This window comes from Pistacia vera, unplaced genomic scaffold (genome assembly GCF_008641045.1).
Source record: "Pistacia vera cultivar Batoury unplaced genomic scaffold, PisVer_v2 Contig673, whole genome shotgun sequence".
In the NCBI taxonomy this organism is placed as follows: Eukaryota; Viridiplantae; Streptophyta; class Magnoliopsida; order Sapindales; family Anacardiaceae; genus Pistacia; species Pistacia vera.
Genome location: NW_022196527.1, coordinates 1,481,950 through 1,505,452, shown reverse-complemented (window position 1 = coordinate 1,505,452; position 23,503 = coordinate 1,481,950). Strand labels below are relative to the sequence as shown.

At 35.7% G+C, this 23,503-nt stretch overlaps 3 protein-coding genes across 6 annotated transcripts in view; all 3 read right to left on the bottom strand.

Annotated features, from left to right (window-relative positions):
• Window positions 1–3,458: 3,458 nt before the first annotated feature.
• Window positions 3,459–6,094, bottom strand: LOC116113158 (bax inhibitor 1-like). The gene is made up of 6 exons (XM_031399316.1): window positions 5,904–6,094; window positions 5,253–5,396; window positions 5,064–5,155; window positions 4,135–4,321; window positions 3,870–4,025; window positions 3,459–3,783 (listed from the first exon to the last, which is right to left on the bottom strand). The coding sequence occupies exons 1-6, from the start codon at window positions 6,006–6,008 to the stop codon at window positions 3,733–3,735; spliced, it is 735 nt and encodes a 244-aa protein (XP_031255176.1). The 5' UTR covers window positions 6,009–6,094; the 3' UTR covers window positions 3,459–3,732.
• Window positions 6,095–8,547: 2,453 nt separating this feature from the next.
• Window positions 8,548–14,850, bottom strand: LOC116113162. Its single transcript, XM_031399319.1, has 15 exons — window positions 14,466–14,850; window positions 14,336–14,373; window positions 13,062–13,925; window positions 12,832–12,898; window positions 12,689–12,751; window positions 11,707–11,770; window positions 11,481–11,574; window positions 11,324–11,407; window positions 11,151–11,240; window positions 11,001–11,028; window positions 10,074–10,598; window positions 9,925–9,986; window positions 9,164–9,273; window positions 8,989–9,076; window positions 8,548–8,907 (listed from the first exon to the last, which is right to left on the bottom strand). The coding sequence occupies exons 1-15, from the start codon at window positions 14,836–14,838 to the stop codon at window positions 8,602–8,604; spliced, it is 2,856 nt and encodes a 951-aa protein (XP_031255179.1). The 5' UTR covers window positions 14,839–14,850; the 3' UTR covers window positions 8,548–8,601.
• A 1,530-nt stretch (window positions 14,851–16,380) lies between these two features.
• Window positions 16,381–23,503, bottom strand: part of LOC116113058 (vesicle-associated protein 2-1) — a 29,117-nt gene continuing 21,994 nt past the window's right edge. For all 4 annotated transcript variants that reach the window (XM_031399208.1, XM_031399207.1, XM_031399209.1 and 1 more), the window contains 2 exons: window positions 17,162–17,230; window positions 16,381–16,692 (listed from right to left, as the gene is read on the bottom strand). In XM_031399208.1, coding sequence (XP_031255068.1) covers window positions 16,561–16,692; window positions 17,162–17,230 — 201 coding nt within the window. In that variant the 3' untranslated portion in view covers window positions 16,381–16,560. The remainder of the gene's footprint in view (window positions 16,693–17,161; window positions 17,231–23,503) is intronic.

Genomic DNA, 23,503 nt, shown 5'->3' with positions numbered 1-23,503 from the left:
GGTTTGAAACATGTTTTGTTTCTTTTAATATTTTATTTATTCGCAGCATTGTATGCCATGAGGTTAGTCTCATGGTTATCTTTAAGTATGGTATGAATAAAAGGCATCTTATCTATCTTATAGTTGCCTCATATATATATAGGTAAAAAATTTGTTTGGAGCTCTTATTCGACTTTGAATTTTGATTTTGTTATGACTTATGTGTTTAATTTGACACTATAGTTGAATCTTGGCTAAATATTGTGTTTAAGTCTGGAGACTATAATTTGAATATCAGTTATATAGTGTGTATTTGTGTTATTGGTTAATTGAATACTTTGCTTTTAACTAGGTAGTCCATAAAAGTGTTAAAACTAAGATTGATATTGCCGTATTTTTCAAAACGTATTATTGATAATACACCGTATTAAACCCGTATATACCCGTACCGTATTTTTCCCGTACCATATTTTTCCCATATCCGAATTTTATGGCAGAATTTTTATAAATGTATTTTTCACTATTTGCCGTATTATACCCGTATAATTCCCGTACCGTTTTTTTGCCATACCCGTATTTACTAACTAGGTTGACAAATGCCCCCTCCACCTTTCAGGCATTGATGAATGTGATTTTTAAACCTGTCCTCTAGAAATTCGTGTTGGTTTTCTTCGACGATATTCTCATATATAGCCCTAATTGGGAGTCCCATTTAGCCCACCTCGAACAAGCTCTCAAGATTTTGGAAGAGAACAAGTTGGTAGTGAATAAGAAGAAATTTTTATTCAGGCAACAGAAATTAGAATATTTAGGCCATTTGGTCTCGGCAAAGGGGGTAGAAGGCGACCCTAAAAAAATTGAAGCCATGGTTTCTTGGCCCATTCCAACGAATGTGAAGAGTTTAAGAGGATTCTTGGGTCTCAAGAGGTACTACCGAAGGTTCATAAAAGGTTACGGAAGTATAGCACAACCACTCACCATGTTACTAAAAAAGGACTCCTTTACTTCGAACCATGAGGGACAATGGGCCTTTGAACAACTCAAGGAATCCATGACTTTTGTCCCAGTCCTAGCAGCCCCAAATTTCGAGCGCCCATTTAAGGTTCAGACTGATGCATCAGGCCACGGTATTGGTGCAGTTTTAGTCCAACAATCACAACCCATAGCTTACTTGAGTAAGGCATTTTCTCCCCAAGCCAAACAAAAATCAGTGTATGAAAAAGAGTTAATGGTCTTTGTCTTTGCGGTACACAAATGGAGTCCATATTTGTTGGGTAGGAAGTTCATCATCAAAACTGACCAAAGAAGTTTACAGTTCCTCCGAGATCAGTGGGTTAAAACTCCGAAGCAGCAAAAATGGTTGTCCAAACTAATGGGTTTCTCCTTTGATATTCACTATTGCTCGGGGACCACCAACAAGGTGGCTGATGCACTGTCCAGAAGAGAGGAAGCTCCAGCCATTAATTCAATTTCAGTAATTCAGTTTGATGAGTATGAAGATTTGGAAAATGAAGCCCAACGTGACCCCAAGCTCCAACACATTATTCAAGACCTTCTTGTGGACTCTAGCAACCATCCATATTACTCACTACGCCGTGGCTGTTTACTTTACAAAGGGAGATTAGTTTTACCCAAGGGATCTCGGTTTATTAGTAAGTTGTTGGTTGAATTTCATTCCAATCTAGGAGGGGGTCATTCGGGATTTTTTTGGACTTACAAACGGGTGGTAAATGTGGCCTATTGGGAAGGAACCAATCATGATGTTCAGAATTTTGTTGAAACTTGCATAACCTGCCAAGTCAACAAACATTCCGCCCTTAAGGCCACAGGGTTGCTACAACCTTTACCTATTCCATCTCAAGTGTTCGATGATTTGACGATGGACTTCATTGGAGGACTTCTGAGAGCAAAAGGGTTTGATAGTATCCTGGTGGTGGTTGATCAATTGACTAAGTATAGTCATTTTCTTCTCTTGTCCTACCCTTATAATGCTAATGAGGTGGCCCTAATTTTTATGAAGGAGATTGTGAAACTCCATGGGTTCCCAAAGTCCATCATCTCAGATCGAGATAGACTCTTTATGAGTCAATTCTAGCAAGAAATCTTCAAGGTTTCAGGGATAACTTTGAAGTTCAATTCTGCTTACCATCCACAAACGGACTGCCAATCCGAAGTGGTGAACAAATGCTTGGAGGCATATCTGAGATGTTTTTGCAGTTCTCAGCCCCATCACTGGCCGAATTGGCTCTCTTGGGCTGAGTTTTGGTATAATACAACTTATCATCGATCAACTAAAATGACAACCTTTAAGGCACTATATGGTCGTGACCCACCTACCCTCTTTAAGCTCACCGATTGTCCCTCCCCGGTGGAGGATGTGAACCACCAGATTTGAGAGCGCAATGCCATCCTCCAGGAACTCAAGCACAACCTGGAAAGTGCTCAAGTCCACATGAAAGTGCAAGCAGACCACCACCGTAGAGATATCAACTTTGTTCCAAGTGACCATGTTTACCTTAGGCTTCAGCCCTACAAATTCAAATCCTTGGCAAAAAAAATTGAATGAGAAACTTAGCCCAAGGTTTTATGGTCCTTTCCCAATGCTAGAGAAGGTCGATCAGGTGGCCTATAAGCTGGAACTTCCGCCCACAACCCGCATTCATCCCGTATTCCATGTGTCCCAGCTTAAGCGCAATCTTCACAGATCAGTCCCCGTTCAGCCCTTTACCCCTTTTCTCATAGAAGACCTGGAACTCCAGGTTCAACTAGTTGAAGTCTTAGCCGTGCAGACCCTTCTAGATGGCTCCAAGGAGGTGCTCATACGTTGGCAAGATCTCCCTACCTTCGAAGCAACTTGGGCACCCTTTGAAGTCATCAACACTCAATTTCCTCACTTCCACCTTGAAGACAAAGTGGCTCTGTTTACTGCAATTCTAGGAATTGATTGGGAAGTCCCTAACTCCTCGAAGTGCTAGGATCCATATTCTATCTCCTTATTTCATCTCTGTTTACTACTTTTCCATTGTTATTTTGAATACATATATGAAATATACCATTTGGGTTCCATTAAATCATGTCTTCTCTCTATATTGTGCACTGTTCCCGTGTGTGGTTGTGCGGAGTCTGATTCAATAGGAAGGGGTTTCCATCGTTATTTAAGATTTACTTTTTACTTTTTGTATAGAATAACATACTCTTACTTACTAACAAATATACAAAGATTGGCATTACAAGTACTTGGTCGAAATCACTGATTAACAATTGCACAAACCTAAAACCCTTTATTTCAAATAAGACAATTCGAGACTCCAACAAAAATTCTTTAAAGACCGTTGAAGTGCTACTTTATGTCTAAGTGACTTAGATAAACCGAAAACTAGAGTTTGTCAACTAAATCAAAATCAAAATCAAAGAAACACCACCTATTCTAAACTTGGAGTGATATATACTCGAGATGCCATAGTTTGAACAAACCAATGTAATACTGCAAACAGTGACTTTATTTAGAGAGAGCAGAAACCGACATGTCAGAATCCAAGGGGAAATGCAGCCATATACAATCACCAAAATTTAAGGGAACACAGACACTATTACCCCCACAGAGCACATATTTCCAACACCAGGGCCAGATGAATACAGTTTCGTATAGTTAGCTGTAGGAAAGTTTACAGAAACAGAAAACAAATATATACATAAATTTCATTGTTTGAAACCCTAAGTAAAACAAGTGGAGTTCACCAACTAGCCACTCTTTCAATCCCTTCTTTTCTTCTTCTTCTCATTCTTCTCACTGGCATTTTTCAGCTGCTCAACAAAAATAATCAACATTATGAACCATAATAATTATAATCAAAATTGGTGGTAACAATATCCCTGGCATTTTAACTTACCATGATAATGAGAATACGGACAAATACAGCAACGAAGTCAGTGAAAAGGGTCAGGGCATGCTTCACATAGTCCAGATCGCCAAAGTGAGCTTTCTCAATTATATCCTGGGTGTCCACCACAATGTATCCCACAAACACCAACAACCCAAAGTACAGCTGCAAACAATCAAAAGAATATTAAATAATGTCATCTGTGAACAACAATATCCAACTAACCCAACAAAACTGTCACCATAAGAAAGTTAACAAGTAATCATCTTCTCACCTCAAACTTGAAGATATTTGTTGAGCCCCCAAAGATAGAGGAAGCAAACTGCAACCAGAATAACATTGACAGGCCTGATGAAAGCAAGCCACCAAGGTAAAGATATTCTCTTCGCTTTGCCAACATAGCTGCTACTGAGAAACATGCAAAGGCTAACCCAGTTCCCACAAATGCTGTGATCAGAATGCTGTAACAAAAGATATATATTTCATAATCAGCAAAGTTAATTTTACGATCAACCATCTCATAAAAAACTCAATCATAATATTATGTCTTAAGTTAGTTGGAAAACAATTAACAAACTCAAGAAGCATAAGTTTGAAATAGACCTCCACACTGGAAGGATCACCCAAGCACTTAACCGCACAAGTTAGCTCCATTACCATAAGAAAATTTGGCGCTATAAGCACACTTTCTAACTAAAGTATCGTAAAGACATATAAACCAAAGGAGGAAGAAATCTTTTAGGGTTTAGCTGAGAGGTATGACCACATAAACTTAACACAGTATAAAGCACTAAATGCTCAATAATTACACTTATAGAAAAATTTGAAATAACAACACAAATTAGAAGCACACCCAAATTAAATTCGGGCATTAACTCAATAATTCCCAGAAGTCAAATGTTTATTAAAGCAGTGAAGAAGAATATCAGATAGATGAGAAAAAATTCCCCGCTCTCAGGAAATTCTCGTGCATTGAAACTTTAGTCAAACTATTCTCTGCTTACAAATCAGAATATATGTCCCTTGAGTACAACCAAGTTCAAAAGTAAAACAATAACTAAATTGCTAAATTGTAGCCACAGTTTATGGAAAGTGCCTATCAAATAATAACCAAAACACCGTAATCTAACTTATATAAAACCACAGCTCATAGCTTGAACATATGATACAATAGAAAATAACAAAATATAACTGGACTTGTACCTTGGGTCAATCTGAATGGCTAAATCAATCAAAGGACCAATTGAGGCCCCTTCAAAAAGGCCAGCTGCCATCAGTAGACCAACTCTCTTTCGCTACTCACCATGCAACACAAATCAAAATGAGAAGTGAGTTCTCATAACATTATAGAAACAGAATAAAAACACGAGAACACAAATAAAGCGACAGTACCTCTTCATAAGGTGGGGTTGAGAGCAGCCAAAAGATGCATCCCAGCATTGCAAAAGTTGTAAGGAGACCACCAATGTTCCAGAGGAGATGCAGGTAGACTCCAGTGGCCGATGCAACAAGGGCACAACATAAGGAGAGATAAACCTAGAAAATTGCAGAAGCCGCTTTTTCGATGAGAAAAGAAACAAATACAGAAAACCTAATTGAAAAATACATACTCATGGATGAGATCAACCTATTCTCTGAGCTCACAAAGTAGATACATCAAAAGAATCCATTGACTGACAATAAGTTTCCATAACGTTAACAGCCAGAAATCCTCTCTCGACTTGTATATTTCACGGCGACCAAACAGAAATAAAGATTTTCCAATACAATAGCCCCTTGGACCATCGAAATCATTTATCAATTTTATGACCAAACTATACATCTATACGAAAACCGTAACGCAAATAGACTAGAATTAAATAGAAACCTAAATATTCTAATAAGACTACACCTTCTAGATGTATCAAGACAAAATTATGGCTACAAGAGTGTCCTATTGAAACACTACAGCAAACTATGATAAAGATCGCATGATTCTAAATTTTCCAGCTAAATATTGAGAAATTTACATGTTCTCGAGAAAACAAATCAACATGAATTTACCTGTTTAAGATGAGACTGCACGACGGGAGAGATCTGGCTAAAGTTCTTGAAAGAGTTCCATCGAGATGCATTTTGAGACTCGAAGAAGGAAGAAAAAGCATCCATTTTTGTTTGGATCAAGAGAAACCGCGAGAAAATTGCCTTGAAATCGAGAGAAAGTAAGAGCAACTTCAAAATGATGAAAAAAAGGAAATTCTGGTCATATTTATAATCGTAAAGCAAGGAAGTTACATGAGAAACTTCTAGGCTATGCCGAGTTACAATAGTACCCTTAACCAGTTATTATTACAATTGTGTACAGTCTTTGGGTCCGTAAGCGATTAGGTTAGGGTTGTAAATAAAGGCCAATTACATTTTGCCACACTAACTTTTCCTTAAGACTTTTCCACCCTACGTTTGAAAAACAATCAACCATCCACCTATTTTTCAAATTCAGTTGTTACATTTAACAAGGAAAGGTATTTATATCATTTCCACTTTTATGTAAGTTAACCAAATCCCTAACCCTCATCAAACCCTATTATAAAAATGCAAAATTTAAATATAAAAAAATCCCACAAAATAATAAAAATTATAAAATATATACATCGTCAATGATTGACAAAAAAAAAAATATATATAAACATCGCTCATGATTGACCAATCATATAGTTAACCACCACAGTTTGCCAAATCATCTTATCATAGCATGGGCCGTAATTGCTTGCCATTTTCTTGGCTTGGTCGCAGCAACTTGGCCACAAACTAACTATAAATGATATGGTGTTGATTCTTACCGTTAAAATTCAGTTTAACAGAATTTTCTTTTATTTTTAGTTAGGGTATGTAATATATATATAATTTTGTAATTTCTTTTTTTGTTTTAATGAGTCATGATTGAGTTTACTATTGTGATGAATTAGCAACGAGTGTAAATAATTTGGAGAAGGGGTTGGTAGGTGAAGGGGGTAGTGATTTTGTAAATTGTGATGGACAAATATATTAGCGCTCATGAGTTGGAAAACAAATATATTAGTATCTGCCAAGCTTTATAGTTTATTTGATGGTAATTCTAGAATTTATTTCTCCCTTATCGAAGAGCTCGATAAGGTTTAGAATTATGTTTTTTTCTTCCTTAACTAAGGCGGTGCTTAGTAAGGGATTCAAAACATGAAAATCAAACCTATCCATTATTTCATATTTTATATATAGATTGTCTTAAAACATTAAGAGACAAAAAATTTAGTATCTCAATATATGTAAATTGAGTTTTTTTTGTATATAATATGCAATGAAATAAGTAATTTTTTTGTCTTCTAGTATCATTAACATGTGCCCTCAAAGTACAAGTTAAAATAACCCTTAATACATTGGTGATGTTTACTATATATTAAATTCTAACGTTGATTTTTCAACTTTAAAGAACCCAATACACTTTTTGGAGAAATATACTGCAGGTGTTACATCGAGTCCAAATGCTCCATTTGCATCAATCATCTATAAAGAAATAGAAAAGAGTATTTTAGTCATGGGTTTCCAAGAAACATCCCTCCATTTCACCAGTTTGGTGTGCCTATATTTGTTTGGAGTAAATTTTGGTGGATGAAGGGACTATAATTTTGTGTGGATGATTTTGATCTTGTGTTGAATGATTTATGTTGTCTTTTGTTTAATTTTGAGTGATATATTTTTATTATTCATGATTTTAATTTTTTGTAATTGTTTAATTTATATTATACTGTAATTTTTATTACAAGTGTAAAATTGGTATTTGATCGGTCAAAGTCAGTCAAATTAAAATTCAGCTTAATAGAAACTAAAATTGGGTGTCACATTGATAGTTTTGTAAAATAGGGGTTGTAATGGTAGTTTGCTAAGGATAGTAATTTAGCGTTAAATAAATAAATAATACCCGATCTAGACCCGTTTACACGGTGAATGTGAGAACGACTTATAATTTGGGTGGGTGGCAAGTCACGTTGACTGTTGACAAATTCCGGTCCTCGAATTATCCATGAGAATCAGGGGTAATTATGGAAATAGAAAGGTGGATCTGGAAAATTCGGAGATATTGAAGAGACAATACTATATTATATAAAGTTGACAAATTTTAGATGGTGACAAGCAAGGGATCTTTATTATATTATATTATAAACATCGCTTCGCAAAAAGAAATATCCACTGCTATTTCTCTTGAAGATACGTCATAGAACCAATCATATTTTGACACGTCAGTAAGACACTGTCTCTTGCCCATGCCATGTCATGAATCCTGGTTTGGTTTAGTTAATAACGAGTGGCAAAGGGTAATATTCGATATTTCATCAATAACAAAACATTTTATTGAGTACCCTACCAGTTTGTTTTTATAATTTCATTCCTCCACAGGAGTGTCTTTCAGCTTTTCAGTTTCTCAACTACTTGTTTTACAACTGAATGTGAATTCTCCCCGAGAATTACAATTACTGTCCCACCACACCACGTAAGGGATTCCTGACCTCTGTGTCAATGCTTTTCTTTATCAAGTGCTTTAGAATATAAACACATTTATTCATGTAATTGATACACTTGCTATTTCAACACGTAACTAAGAAGTAAATTTACAAGGGATTTAAAATAAAACTAAGCTGGCTCATACCTTCGCAGCAATTGTGAATGGCCACAACAGCTGCAAGCAAAGAATTAGCAATAACTACAGATTTAAGTTTCGAAAAGCTAGCTACCGAGAAAAATTCACAGGCCCAGCAAAGCTTTGTTTTTGTGATTGATGGGCAGTTGTGTTCTCAAGGGCGACCCCCTGCCTGAGCAACTTGTGCTTTTTCAGGCTTTCATGACATGGAGCAAACAACTCGTGTTTGAGAGCATCTTCTGCACTGAGCCTCAGTCTTGGGTTTACCGTCAAGCACTTGTCCACTAGATCAAAAAGTGAACTTGGGATTACCCCAAGGAAGTCTTGTCTCTTTGTGTTCATTTTACACCACTCCCGTAGGTTCATAGGTCCCAAAGATTGCGTATCATAGAGGTCCTTAAATAAAATGAGTAGATTAATATGCATCTTTATAATTAATTTAATTTGGCATTTAATAGATCATAATACTGTAAATACCTCAGGGAATGAGGATTCCCGGTTGTGTAGTTTAGCAACTTCCCATACTTCTTCGCTACCCTTCAATTTTACAATCTCCTTTATGTTCCTGAGGGTAACAGAGATTTAGTTGGCAAAATCAATTACTATCATGAAACTGCATTATACGTTTTGGATCAAACAAAGGGATTCTTACTGTTCAGGATCGCCAAAAAACGGTGCTCTTCCAATCATTAGATAGAGTAAGGTGACCCCAGCGGACCAGATATCAACCTTTGGACCTTGATGTTGAGATCTAAACAAAACCTGCACAAGCAAATAAACATGAGGCTCCATTTGTTTCATTGGAAACAAGATCAACACAAGTAATCATCTCATATACTCACTTATTTTAATGTTTGAGAGAGACCAAATAAAATGCTAAGTAAGCTGTAGTCCTCTCCCTAGCCATAAAATCTTCTACCCTGATATACCCAAAATTTATTCTGTCCTTGGTAAAACAGGCTGGGTTCATGAGGAGCTCCTCAGATTGATTTTTATCAAAATTACTAAATCTGATGACACTCCAATCACAAATACAACTAAGAGAGAATTTGAAGGGGAGAAAAAGGATTAGATTATTTGATCCAATCCATCATCTGAGCCAAAAACGGCAAACAATTTGCTACTCCCATCTCTTTCCCAAGTTTCACAAATTGATTTGAGACTTCATGATTCATAGAAATTAGCATGCAATAGGAGTGTCTTAAGAAGAGTCTTATAAACGATTCTAAGGAGAACTCTCTTCGCTAACTAATATAAACATGCATATCTCTAAGCATCTAAGTTTTTCAGTCCAGAAAAACACAATGCTGCAGCACTTCCAAGTCTTTCATGAAGTGTTGGGGCCAATAAAATAGGTAACCTAGTAATGGATCAGTGTTAAAGCATTAAGTGAAGTTGTTTATGATGCCTCACCTCTGGAGCTCGAAATCCTTTGGTTCCAGCACAAGGACCTTCTTTTTTGTTCTTGGCATTTCCTAATAACAAGAAAATATGTTTAATTACAGGAAAAAAATACAGTTTGGTCTAATCAAATATTTTAAAATCTAACATATGAAACAAACCTTTATTCCTCAAGCCAGCTCCAGCAACAGCAATACCACTCGAGTGCAGAGGCATTGGAGTAAGATACACAAGCTCTCTATCCACTTTTCCAGGAGGGGCAGCAACCCGCTTTCTCATAGGAGCTGGAAAATGTAATGTTTGATGATTCGGACTCTGCATTGCTTGCTGTAGTAGGCTGATGAGCTCCTTCCTACCATGGCATGGTAAAGGTTCTCTCAACCTTTCTGCAGATGGAGTCTTCGTGCTAGTCACATCTTTTGTAGAGGTTATGCCTGAGCCATCTGCACCTTGACTGTTGATCATGCTCCAACTACCCAAGTCGTTGCAGGCTTTTGCTTGTCCTGCAGCCTTTCTCTTCAGGTTTTTATGTTCTAAAGTAGAATTGGAGCCCTTGGTTGCCTCTTGGTTGACTGCAGCCAAAGTTTTACCACTTGGAACCTTCCTACTATTGGTAGGAGGTATGTATTTTGCACTAGGAAGAGTAACATGATTTAAGCTTACATCATACCCCACCTTTGATTTGTCTGTAAAAAGTTAAAATATAGCTCCATTAATTCTTATTGTCTAATCATGTGATAATAAGACCAGGAATCTTGGTGCAAACACATTGTTCTCATACAGAAGACACACGTCTTTTTTTTTTTTTTTTTTTAAACTTGAACTTAGAAAGAGAAGATGGTTAAACTAAGAAATTTTGCAAAAAGAGAAGTGAAGGAATAGATACAGTTGAGCAGACGATCTAATTAGTAACTGTCAAATTTATCCTAATATATATATATATTTTTTTTCATTAGATGAACTTATATTTCTACTAGTTGTCTATCAGATATAGAACCACCTTAAGGTGAAGCCTGTCAGGTGTTCATTTCTAAAATTTTGCCAGTTTTATTTCCTAATATATTAACTCAACAGATATGGAGGCTTACTTATAATTCCATACTTGTGATGCAGATCCTGCAGAAGTGAAGAACAAAACAAGGAGTCAGCAATTTTCTTCAATCACAAAACCAGGGAGAAAAGATTAGTAGAAACAAATCAAGGAAGCATATAAGGCGATGAAGACAAGTGTCACTTACCATTGCAAGATTGAAATCAATAAGATAACCTTTAGTTGCCTTACGAGAGAAAAGGAAATTTCCAGGCTTAACATCTCTGTGAACTGTTCCCTGCAAATGTATAAAACATCTTAAGATATGTAATTCAAGTAAAAATGTAAATCTATGTCGAACATATTTGTCAAACTGCAGACCTGCTTATGCAAACTTGCAAGTGCTCGGAACATACAGTAGCCATACCACTGTATCTCAGAAATATCTATCTCCTTTTTCAGAACCTAATATACAAAACAAAAACAACAGTCAAACAGAAAACGAACAACATATAGTCAGTGAAGATCTAAGAATTACCTCGGGTCTGTCATGCTTAACATGCTCTAGAACCAAGCAGTCAGAATCTCCACTCTTAAAACAGCCTTGATATTTTATAATAAAGTTTTTTCCCCTGAATCAAAAAAATAAGTAAAATAAAAAAGAAAGGAAAATATCACTTGCTTGTGATAATTCACAACTTCTTCACCTCAAAAGTCAAAACAAAAGGAAGATATCATATAACAAACTTAATCAGCAATCTTACCCAAAACGCTCCAGCATTCTCAGTTCATTGTTAACATGGTGTTTATTAGCATTTGCATGAGGGCCTGCAAAGTCATGAACAAGAAATTTGAAATCAGGGAAGTGCTATTATCTTAGAAAACACTTGCTGCAATCCTCTACATACATTCTCTAACTTGTTCATTAGCTTCCTATATTCTAGGTCATAGTAAAGTGCAAGTGTAAATACTGCATCCACATTAATGCTTCTTTTTCCCCTTAAAGCAATTTTGACACAGGGTACTTACTCTTACAGAACACTTGAAGCAAGAAATTAAGCATATTTAAGGGGTGTTTTAAGGAAACTCATGGTTAACTAGTTTAGGCATTCCTTTCCACGCTTAATTTGACAAAATTTTCAAACACATTACTACAGATAATGCCCAAAGTCTTGAAATATCCAGTCCTTCACATGCTCTTAAGTGTTCATGTTAAATGTGCTACAGAAAAGCCGTTGCTGTGATGAATGCTAATGCATGAATGAAAGCAACACAAAGTTCAAGAACTATCATAAGAATCCAGAATATATATTCCATGCATTGGTGACATAGATTTCCCAACATTCTTGATGCTACCTTCCGGTCATGGATGCATCAACTAGATTACTCAGACTCAGATTCAAGAACATTAAATTAACACACTTCATTTTGACTATTCTTGGCTGAAGTTTATGAACTGTCAGTAGGGGATCATACATTCCTGCTTTAGTTGATTGACAACTTCATGAAGTTGAAGCATTATCTTCTTAAAAAATTAAAGCAGTGTGATTTGTGGGTGCATTGTCATGGAAACCAGAATATAACACAAGATCAAAATGGTTTTCAAGAAACTCCAAATTTTTGGAGCAAGAGGAATAGGAAGATTGTCTAGGATCCCAAGCACATATCACTACTGTGTACACTGTATTAGCATCAACCATATTCATAAATCCGTAAGCAAAAATAAATGTAAGATGTCTTGCTTACATTTAATAGCAACTAAAGTTCCATCACTCTTCCTCCGTGCTCTGAAAACTGTGCCATAGCCACCTGATTGGAAGGAAGGTTACACAAAAATCCACGAAAGAATAATGAGGTTGGCATGGATAGGAACAGAGAAAAAAAAATACCTGAACCTTCTTCCTCTTCTACAATATATGATTCAAAGTTAGGTAGTACTTTTTGCTTTGCCTGATCCTACAAAGCAAGAAACAATGCATCTAAAATAACAATTAAATGTGACTAAGGTTCACAAGCTGCACTCAGGGAAACAGCTCTAGTATCATTTAGAATAATACAAATTATAGATCAGGTAATTATCACAAAAAGGATGTGGTTCTGTTACAATTTAGGAGCTTACCTTAGGAGAAATAGAGGTAGAGTTTCCCTTTTGTATGTCATTTTGATTCCGTTTTGCCTTCAGGCCAACAACGACTGACACCAAATCTCTTTTACAGTGCTGCTCATCTTTGGAAGTATTAAAAGCCTTATGTCGCCCCAAGAACTTGCTGAGAGTTTGCTGTTTTGAATCTATTCCATCCTTGTGACGAAAATCTTTCCTGGAAAAGGGTTTCCTCAACAGCTTATTGGCAACAGGAAGCTCAGTTGCTGATGAGATAACCCTGTCATTCACATGCATAGTGATGGGATCTTTATCCAATGTTAGTTCATTACCACCAGAAATCAAAGTGTTAGTCCTATTAGATTCTCTATCAGGACGGATATCAATCAGAGCAGTATCTAACACCGGGGAGAGAGTTCCTTTTCCTTTCAGACTATCTAACTCAATTAATTGTTCTTCCTCCTTGCCTTCACCAATCCTTTCGCATTCAATAGCTGCAATACTTGTAGCTCTACTGCCATCATTAATAACCCCAGAATCAGCAGAAAGTATACTGCTTTGTTTGGCATCTTCTGGACAAGATGGGGCATTATGACTTATGCTTCTATTCAGATGCCTATCATGAAATAATCTACTTGGAAGATCTAATTCCAAGTTAGACCCGCTAATCATTAACCTTTTTGGCACCATCCTTAGTGCAAATGTATTCATATCTGCTTCACCTTCCACGTTTCCAACTTCCCAGAGCTTAAAATTTAACTGATCAGAACTGAATTTAAGAAATAAGGGAGGCTCAAGCACCACTTGATTTAACATGACTGACATGCGACTTCGCTGTGTATTTATGCTTCTGCTGACACCATCAGTTATTTGATGAAATACCTGCAGCAATAATTTACTGGATTCTACATCACCAATATTTCAGAGACAGCTATACTAATTACTAACCCTACTAAAAAAATAAATAAATAAATTATACCAGCTTCTTATGAAAAAGAAGTGAGTCTGCTCCATGGGAAGCAGAAGAAAGAATATGGATCAAGTTTGATCTACAATATCCTTAAAAACATATTCATAATCATTAAAAAAAAAATACGAAGAAACAATGTTTTTGACTCTTTGTGACTTATCCAAAAACTGACATTAACGTCCTAATTTGTAACAACTGATTCAAAAAGTAAGAATCAAAGAATACAAAAACTAAAGATAGCAAATCAATCAGAAATCACGAGATAAGATTACTAAACTGTAGATAGATCACTCAATTTTAAATTTATTAGAAGTAAAATTACCTTTGCAGAAGCATTTCGAATCCTCTTAGGCAATGTTACTGAAAAAATACCGACAAAACAACATCAAATTAAAATGCAAACCAGAATTTAAAAAAAAAAATGTATAAAAAAGAATAACAAAAGAAAATACCTTCACTGCCATCAGAATCATCAAAAGGAGATCGTTTTCGCTTCCTAAAAAGCACGCTCAAGAAGTCTTCGGAGCAGGACCCATGCTGAATCCGAGGCTTGGGAGAATCTAGAGGAACAATATTTTTGGCGACGAGTTCGGTGAAAGATAGGAAGGCGGTTACAGAGAGAGTGACAGAGAAATCCTTTGTAAGTGAAATGGGAGAGTAAGGAATTTGGCAGAGGGAGTGGATGAGGTTGGGAGTTGCGGGGAAGAGTGTGCATCGAGAGGAGATCTCGGCCAGCGAGGCCGGCCGGCCAAGGGAGAGGAGGAGGGCCAAGATGTGCCATGCCTTGTCCGGTGATGACTCGGTGGTAAGTTGGCGATTTAGCATCAGGAGTGGAGTGCAGAGCGAAAGGGTTTAGGGTTGGAAAATGAAAGAAGTTGGGAGAATCCACTGAGAAAATGTGGAGATTGAGGCGGGAATGTGGCACGATTGAAATTCGAGATCTAGCACGTGCGAGTTCCCGCCAAACTATGTGGATGACTGAAAAATTAAAAATAGAACTTTTGCGCCCGGGGAATCTTTTTTAGGATAGTTCCCCAGCACTTTATGTTTATTATTTTTTTTCCTCAAGGTTTTATAAGAAAACAGTTGCACCCCAAGACTTTATAAATAATAGCAAATTATCCTTGGGATCTATCAAAATTACTATCCCAACCAAATCATTAATCAACTTAAATATTTAAAGAAATTGTAATTAAATCCTTATAAACTTGAATTTTATACATTAACTTACCATCACATATCATATTAATCTTTTTTTATTTCTAAAAACAATAAGCTCTTGTTTTGGCATACCTCTTCTATTTCCTATGTAAATAATTAAAAATCTAATCAAACCTTTAATATGTTACATTCTTTTAAGTTAAATTTACGGGTAAGTTTTATTCTTCAAGTTATGCGGATTAAAATTAAATGAAGCAAGGATATGGGTCCATCATTTACAGATTTGGGAAGAAATGAGCTCCACCAAAATCTCATTTCTCAGCTCCTTGGCCAGAAGTTTGGCACGGTGGCAACAGCCTAAGAAATTTTATATTTAGAGTTAAGCTTCCTCATGCAAAATATTGTGTAATCATGTCATGATCTCAGAGGCGGAATGGGTTTCAGAAGTAAATTATCATTGTTTAATTATGTGGTTATATTGTATCACTAGGCAAATTCAAATTAGTTGGTGTTAGTGGTTTAATAACCATTTAGGATGTTTTGGCTTATTCCCCCATTAAATGATTTCATTCCCCACGGCTGATATTTTTAATTGATTTTTGCTTCGTTTAATATGTAGTGAAGAATAAAAATATGCGGATTGAAGTTGTCCCTAAAATTAAATAGATTTTTAATTAGAAGAATAAAAAGATTATTGTATTCAGACACATCATTGAATGTATTATCGCCATTAAACAAGTGCAAAGTTGGAAGTTGGTTATGATTATCTCTGGAGCTTAAGACTTAAGAGTAAAGCTATGCTCCTAATCAAATGGACGGAGATTCAGATCACTATCTAAAGGCACAATTACCTCCAGGCTCCAACATCTTTACTACCTAGAGACATTTTATTGTTTATCTAGTGCTAATATAAAAGAGAAATACCATATTTACAAAGCTTTGTTTAAAAAAATGAATGCAAAATCCCTTTAGATGAGGTATCAATTAATTAGTTGATTTTGTGTATTCACTCTTACCTTTCTATTGTGCAACACCACTTCATACAAAGATTTTGTAAATGCAATATTAATCTTAAAATAAACGCTCAAAGACGGCAATTGCAATTTGTCAATAACTAAAAAATCAGTTGGAAGCTTTCTATCCGAAGAGTTATGATTTAAAAAAAAAAAAAAAAAAATGACAGAAACTATCTACTGAATTTCAACCTAAGAGTAACATATAAATTGAATAAAACATATTGGGAAAACAAACTGATGAAGGCACAATTTGACAAAGATCCAATATACAAAAAGAAGGAAGTAGGCCAACTTTCCACCCAACAGAACAACCAAAATTATACAATCAAATAGATTAACATTTGCTCCTGCATTCATTACTTGCGTCAACTCATTCTGTCGTGGGGGGTGAAGACAATAAAAGGTTCAAGAGGAACCCCACCATGATTCCAATTACTCCAACAAAACCAGCAAACATTAAAGAGAAACCAGGATCATTTTTTCGTCGTCTCTTCAGCATGTCCTAAAAGACAAAAGCAAAAGACCTATAATTATATATTCTTTACATGTCACAATATATATGAATGAAACAATCTATCTACAGTAAGTTGCCAGTTCAATCATCCTATAGTTACCTTCTTAGGAATCATCAACCAGAAATCCCAATCCTTCCTTCTTTTGTAGTTGCCAAATATATATTTTACTAAATATTTGGCTTCTCCAGAGTTTCATTCGTGGATTTTTATTTCACTTAATTAGCGCAACGTGATGAAAATTCGGAGGGAGGTTACACTTGCAAGTCTATGTTAAGTTTCTATAGTTGATACATGTAAGATTCACTTTAGAGAAGGGCAGATCATATGCATGTAGGTATTCCTATAAGAAACCAACTTCTTTGGTAGGACTTTAGCAATTTAACAACCATTAGAATTTTATCAACTACAAAAGTACCTCAAAATACAATAACATATTTATCAAAAAGGAACACATACCAGATCCTGTTGTAGTAGCTGTGTTTGCCGAAAAGCAGCATCTCTTTCTTCCTTCAGGCACTGTAAAGTCTGAATCCACATAAAGAAAAAGAAAAAAATGAAAAGAATAAGAATTGACTTGGACAAAAGAAAAAAGAAATTAAAAAAAAAAAAGGAAGTAAATTTGCATATAAATAATCCAAAGACAGTCTGTTACTGATAACAAGTTAACAACATGTTTGCTAATAAAATGGGTACTAGCTGCTCGAAATTAAGTTCACAGAAACATATTTAGGAAATTACATTAGCCTTCTCTGAGATTAGACTAAAACACAAGCAGACTCCACTGGTATCAAAATTTGTTAGAAACCTTCCTTAAAATCCTGAAAAATATCATACATCCCTGAAAATTTGCAAAGGACCTTCATCAAATTCATAAAAACCTCCATCAAAAGTAATGCCTCTGCCTAAATTCAGGAGTCCACCTATAGTTAAGCCAAACCTCCTCAAAGGAGGTGGATGAAATATAACCAATATTTAAAAGAGAAAAAAACAGTAGTCTTAGATCTGCTGTCACTCAAATATACTGATAAAAGAAAGGCTGATGCATCTCCTCTTAACCCATATGCACAAATACTGAAGGAAAGGATCCAATTTCTGCATCTCACAAGGCAGAAGGGTAAAGAGAGATAACATGAACTGTACATAAGTTGGCAGATGGGTAGACAGAAATAACAAACTGTACATAAGTGATAAAGATCCTCCTCCCATTAGGATAACCTATAGTACTAAGTTGTTAGACATTCCTATAGATTTTAGATTTATTTTGTTTTATCTTTTACTTTATTTTAATTCCTGTTATTAGGTTCTCTTATTCATAGGAGAGTATTTTTTGTTCTAGTAAGATTGTAGTAGGTTTTAAGCCATTAATAGATCCTAAATTGTAACTGTGTTGTTCATGCTGATAATAAATATATTATTGAATTTTCTCCCCTAAATTTCTTCTTTTCCCCCTCTCAATTTCTCTCTTCTCATCTCTTGATGTAGGAAAAGAAAGAGAATAGGCTTAAAACCTACAATCCTACTAGAAAGAAAATTACTCTCCTAATGAAATAAGAAACTAATAACAAAAGAATTAAATTAAAGTAAAAGATAAAAACAAATAAAATCCTAAAACCTATAGGAACGTCTAACAAACTTAGTACTATAGTTTTTAACTATAGGAACATCTAACAAACGTAGTATGTAGGTTTTCTAACGTCTAACTAACTTTGGTACTATAGGTTCCTACTTTGGGAGGATCTCTATCAATAAGTTGGCAGACTGAACCCAAAAAAAAAAAAAAAAAAAAAAGTCTGCAGTGGGTGGGTCAGGCTCTTGGAACTTGGGTTTTGACTTTGAAACAATTCTACCCGTCGATCTATCTTGCTCCAGCAGAGAAGGGTGGAGTTAAATAAAATCAAAAGGTAGAATTCTTCACCAACTTAACAACTCTCTAAACTGCTTGATTTGAAAAAAAGAAAATTAAGCGAAAATATCAAATGTAAACTATCTACAAATGGACAACTTGAATGACAAAGAAAGAGAAGTAGAACGGCCTCCAGTTGCCGATTAGTGCTAATACTTAGTCAACTAGAACATGAACAATTGATACACGAAAAAAAAGGAAATGGCAACTGGAGATACTTCACGTCTTCATTTTGTATGTTAACATCCATTCACACAACACTTCAAATTTACTTATCTATTCAACTTTAGTTTCCAACCCCACAGCCCATCCATAAGCTGCCCTTAATGGATATACCATTAAAAATAAAACTTCCCAAATATCCTAAAATAATACAATTTATGCATAATGAACAGCTGACCTCAATCTTTTGGCTTCAATGATAACATGTACGCATGCTAGTTTTAGTACAATGAGAGATGTTGTATAACTAAGCACTACTTGCAAGAGTTTCTATTTCAACAGATGAAATATATATTAAAGATATTGCAAAATGAAAATTTCCGAATTTAAAAATCTTTGTCTGTCAAACCACAAGAACAACAAAAAATAGGCACTAATACAAGCATAAACAAACAGATGCATGAGCATGCGAGCATGCAGACATACATACTGCGCACACACATTCTGCCAAATCCCATAGAATAATTACAAAAATCAACCATAGAAACAGCAGAATTTATTAAACTCACAGAGTTTGCTCAGGACTCCGTGTGGAGCCCCTAAGCCTTCATCTTCTAGTTTCTTGAGCTGCAGTAGGAGGAGTATACACAACTCTGAGCTTGCACTCCTCTATTGTCTTTCCACTGTCCTATTAAACTGAATGCAAAATGGAACAATTTGCACAATTTAATATAAATTCAAATAAATATAGAGCAACAAAATTATTCGATGCACAATATTCTTACAGTATCAGGGAGAAGCTCATCAACATCAGTATTTGGAAGCACTATTGCGCTCTGCAAGAGAAATTTGTCTTTGCATTGCATATCTGGAGGAGCTTCACCTGTGCTTGGAGGGTAACTACAAATCCAGCAGTTAGTTAAAGCCGAAATACATGTCAAAAACCGAAGGAACAAGTGGCAGAGCTTATTAATAACTGTAAACTAGTATAAGTCCCTAAGAAGTGGCGTATAATTGGACAAGCCAGCTAAAACATACCTTAGATTGAAAAACTAACTACATCTGCAATGTTATTTCATAAATTTATTATTGCCAACTGCTATTTTGCTCTGCTTACATCCATATCCACCTTAAAAGTTCATAACTATATTGAGCAGTCTGTCCTAAAGACATCCATTATTTGCAATTTTTACTCCAAGGAGAAGAAAGTTCTTATCAAGATGGAAAATAGGATGTAGCACCTCTGATAACACATGAATCCCAAGGCTGTTCACACCAGTGTTGGGTCTTACAAAGTACTTCTTAGGTGAAGTGGTTTTGACCTAGCGAAAAGATAGCACACTTCCGTGAAGATCATAAAAAAATTCAATAAGAAATTGAGCAATACAAATACATAAACAAAAAAAGTTGTGCAGTATCAGTGATAGTACCTTGAAAGCAACATGATGTTCTGTATTGTTCATAACTTTAAGATCGCAAAAGCTTTGTTTTTCTAGTTCAACTGCAACATGATTTCATGATCATCAGCCCGGAAGATTTATATTGAACAGCAAATATCAGAACAATACATTTATGAAGAAATAATCATTATTACTTCTAGGACACTAGAATTTAAAGAAAGTAAGACCTGCCTCACACTTTGTTATTTAATACGACATTTCAGCACCCATGTTAAATCACAGGATAGTCCTCTAACCTTCTGTGCTTTATGTCTTTATAATTACAGGTAAAGGCATGGAATTTTGATAAACCTACATGAGTAAAAGCACTGCAGAACACTTTATGCAAGGAAAAGTAATCTTGGAAAGCACTCAAAATCCAAGGCACAGAAAAACCCAATCGTACAAACCACCAGCATTTTTATTCCTATGCAACTCTCGATATCATCATAAGATCAAATCAAAGAGTAAAATAACTACTAAAAGTTCCCACTTTAGGTCTGAGCTGGGAACCTTGACCATCTAACTCCAAAGAGGTCACAATAGCATAGCATTTGGAAAGCGCAAGATAACCAAAATCAAGAACCTAGGATTCTAATCAAAGGAAGCACGACATTATTAAATAAAGTGATGATAAAGGGTCTCATTGTCAAAGTCTAAAAACATTACCAAATTCTTCTTCATTTTGTCCTAAAATTATACATCTATAACTTCCATTATGCAGGAATCTCCACTTTCATCCCTCTATAAATCTTGCACATCAACTACCCCAAATGATGTTACTGGTAATCAACACATATATCCATACATAATTCCTTTAGTCATAAAGTGCTCAAATGACTTCGAATTCCTCTTCTACACACAACTAATACACACATAAAACTTGTAGGGGTAATAACAATCACATTCAACTTCATATACAGAAGAATACGATAAAATGGACAAAGAAAACATACAAATGAACTGAGAGCTCGTCTGGATGACAGAGATCAATTGATTACCACCACCGGCAGTCAGACTGGGTCCCACCTTCAGATCAATCAAATTTTCTCGTCTCTGGATAATTACTCAATCAATTTACAAACTGCCACACAACACAACCACTCAACAAAACAATCAAGCAAAACCCTAAGTCAACCAAATTTTTTTATACCCTAATCCATGGAGCAAAAATAGAAAGAAGACTGTCCTAGAATAGAAAATAATAAATTAATAGAATTACGAGTGCCAAACAAAATGCTAAGAGAAATCAAAGTGAGGTGAAAAAGAGAGAGAGAGAGAGAGAGAGAAACTAACCGTGGTGAAACAGAAGTTCTCGGTTCAAACAACCGTAGCAGTGGCCCGATGATTTCGCCACAAAAGTCGGGTCTTTCTCTTTCTTTCAGGTGGGTCCTAAGGAGATGAAACTCGGAATTCTGTTAAACGAGTGGTAGTACGGTGATTCTGTGCACTCAGTGATTCTACGAAAATGGTGATGGGGGACTGAATGAGAAGGGGAGAAACAGAGAGAAAAGAGAGAGATGACACGTGTCGCATAGTAGGAAGGTGATGTCCGGTTCAAAAGTAACAGACTGGAATAGGACCCAATGGAGGGGCACATGGGTGTAAAGTTTAGGTCTGACGTGTCCCCGTTGAGCTTAGGTGTTGAGTCATTATACTAACCTTTCCCTTCCCTCCCCCACAACTTAAATAATCAAATTACAGAAAAGGACTCTGCCCCGCGATTTAAGGAATTTATAATTATTATTACTGTTTTTTAATAAGAGGAATTTTATTATATTATAGAGTAAATGCTTTTCCGCACACAAAAACGGCTTAATGACACTTTCTCGCCCATCGACTTTTAAAAACCATTATTACCCAACTTTACAATTTACATTCTATTTTTTATTCTAGTATGTTGTAACCTTACACCACCATCATTTTCTCCCCAATCATCACTCAACAAAACCTCTCAAACCTACTACCGTCGACCTCGTCAATTATCGGCAATCGAGCGATTAGAGTTTACGTAGCTGCTCCTCCCAAGTCAAATTCTGATCAATCTCAATCACTAAAATCTAACCTTCCACCACCAAAGGAATCATCAGTCTCCCCTTTTTAAAGCCTTAAGAGTCTGGATCGAGTTTAATAACGCCCCACTTGAGATACATAGGTAAGATTCGCTGTATTGCTTAATTGTTCATTGATTTAGCTTCAATTAAGTTATATGTTGTTATTGTTCAGTAATTGCCTTGGAATGTGAGATTTGAGGAATTTTGAAGTTACAGGCTTGCGCGGCGAGAGGTGCTACAACCCGGTGTAGCTGCTGTAATTCGCCGGGGCGAAGAAAGTTCTTCGCCATGGCGACAGGACGGCTAAAAAGTTTATTGAGTTTTAGATATTTTCTTCCTAGAGGCTATTTGACTATTTTACCCCTAATTAGCAGGAAAAGGGGAGTAAAATGTAAGAAAATTTAAGGGAGAATATGTTAGTATGGGGGTGTGTTTGTAATGAATCAAAGGATTTGGATGGATTTCCAAGAAAAGGCAAGGGCAAAATGGGAAGAATGGGTATGTTATGAGATATTTAGGGGTTAGTCTTAGAAAGCCCTTCATTTCCCATTTCCACCGCCTCCATTCCCCATTTTCTCTCAAGTTCTTCAATCTTCAAAGATTCTAGGGGCTTTTTGAGTAGTTGGTAGAGAATTAATCTAAAGCATCCTAAGGTAAGGATTCTTGCTTTGGATGAGAATTTCTTATGTTTTGGTTAAAGTCTTATGTTGTGTTGTTGTTGTTTAAAGTTGTAGAGAGAAATCAAGCTACAAAAGGGAAGGAAAAGTGCTAGAGAAGTCACTTGTTCACAAGGTAAGTAAATCCAACCAAGTTGAGATTTGAGAAAGTCTTTGAGTAGAGATTTCTTTATGTATGTACATATGATGTTTATAGAGAAATTGAGTAGAGAGATATGTCTACTTGTTGATGAATTGAATTGAGATGAGTATTCATGTTGAGTTTGTTGGATGTATTTCCTCTATGAGAAGTGTTAAGATTTTATGATGTTGAGTGAGTTTTGATTGAAGTTGAAGGAAGTTTTGAGTAAACTTTATAGAAATGTTTTCCTTTGACAGGGAATTAGAGTGTATGAGGGAGTTTTTCTCCTATTTTGGATGATTAAAAAGAAGAGAAAAGTTATTGCTAAAGTAGAGTTTTATATGCACATGAGTTGTATGATGAAATGCTCAAGAAAAGCATGAGTAAGAATAGAAAGCCTTAATTTTTGCTACATGGCACAATTGCATTTCATGAGTGCATT

Excerpts from the sequence above, each read along its gene's own strand:
- LOC116113162 (XM_031399319.1), bottom strand. The coding sequence starts at position 14,838 with ATGCTAAATCGCCAACTTACCACCGAGTCATCACCGGACAAGGCATGG. Across the intron at positions 11,408-11,480 it reads TTAAGCATGACAGACCCGAG|GTTCTGAAAAAGGAGATAGA; the intron begins GTAATTCTTAGA and ends TTTGTATATTAG. Across the intron at positions 8,908-8,988 it reads GGGAATCCTCATTCCCTGAG|GACCTCTATGATACGCAATC; the intron begins GTATTTACAGTA and ends ATTTTATTTAAG.
- LOC116113158 (XM_031399316.1), bottom strand. The coding sequence starts at position 6,008 with ATGGATGCTTTTTCTTCCTTCTTCGAGTCTCAAAATGCATCTCGATGG. Across the intron at positions 5,156-5,252 it reads CAACCCCACCTTATGAAGAG|CGAAAGAGAGTTGGTCTACT; the intron begins GTACTGTCGCTT and ends CATGGTGAGTAG. Across the intron at positions 4,322-5,063 it reads GCCATTCAGATTGACCCAAG|CATTCTGATCACAGCATTTG; the intron begins GTACAAGTCCAG and ends CTTTTGTTACAG.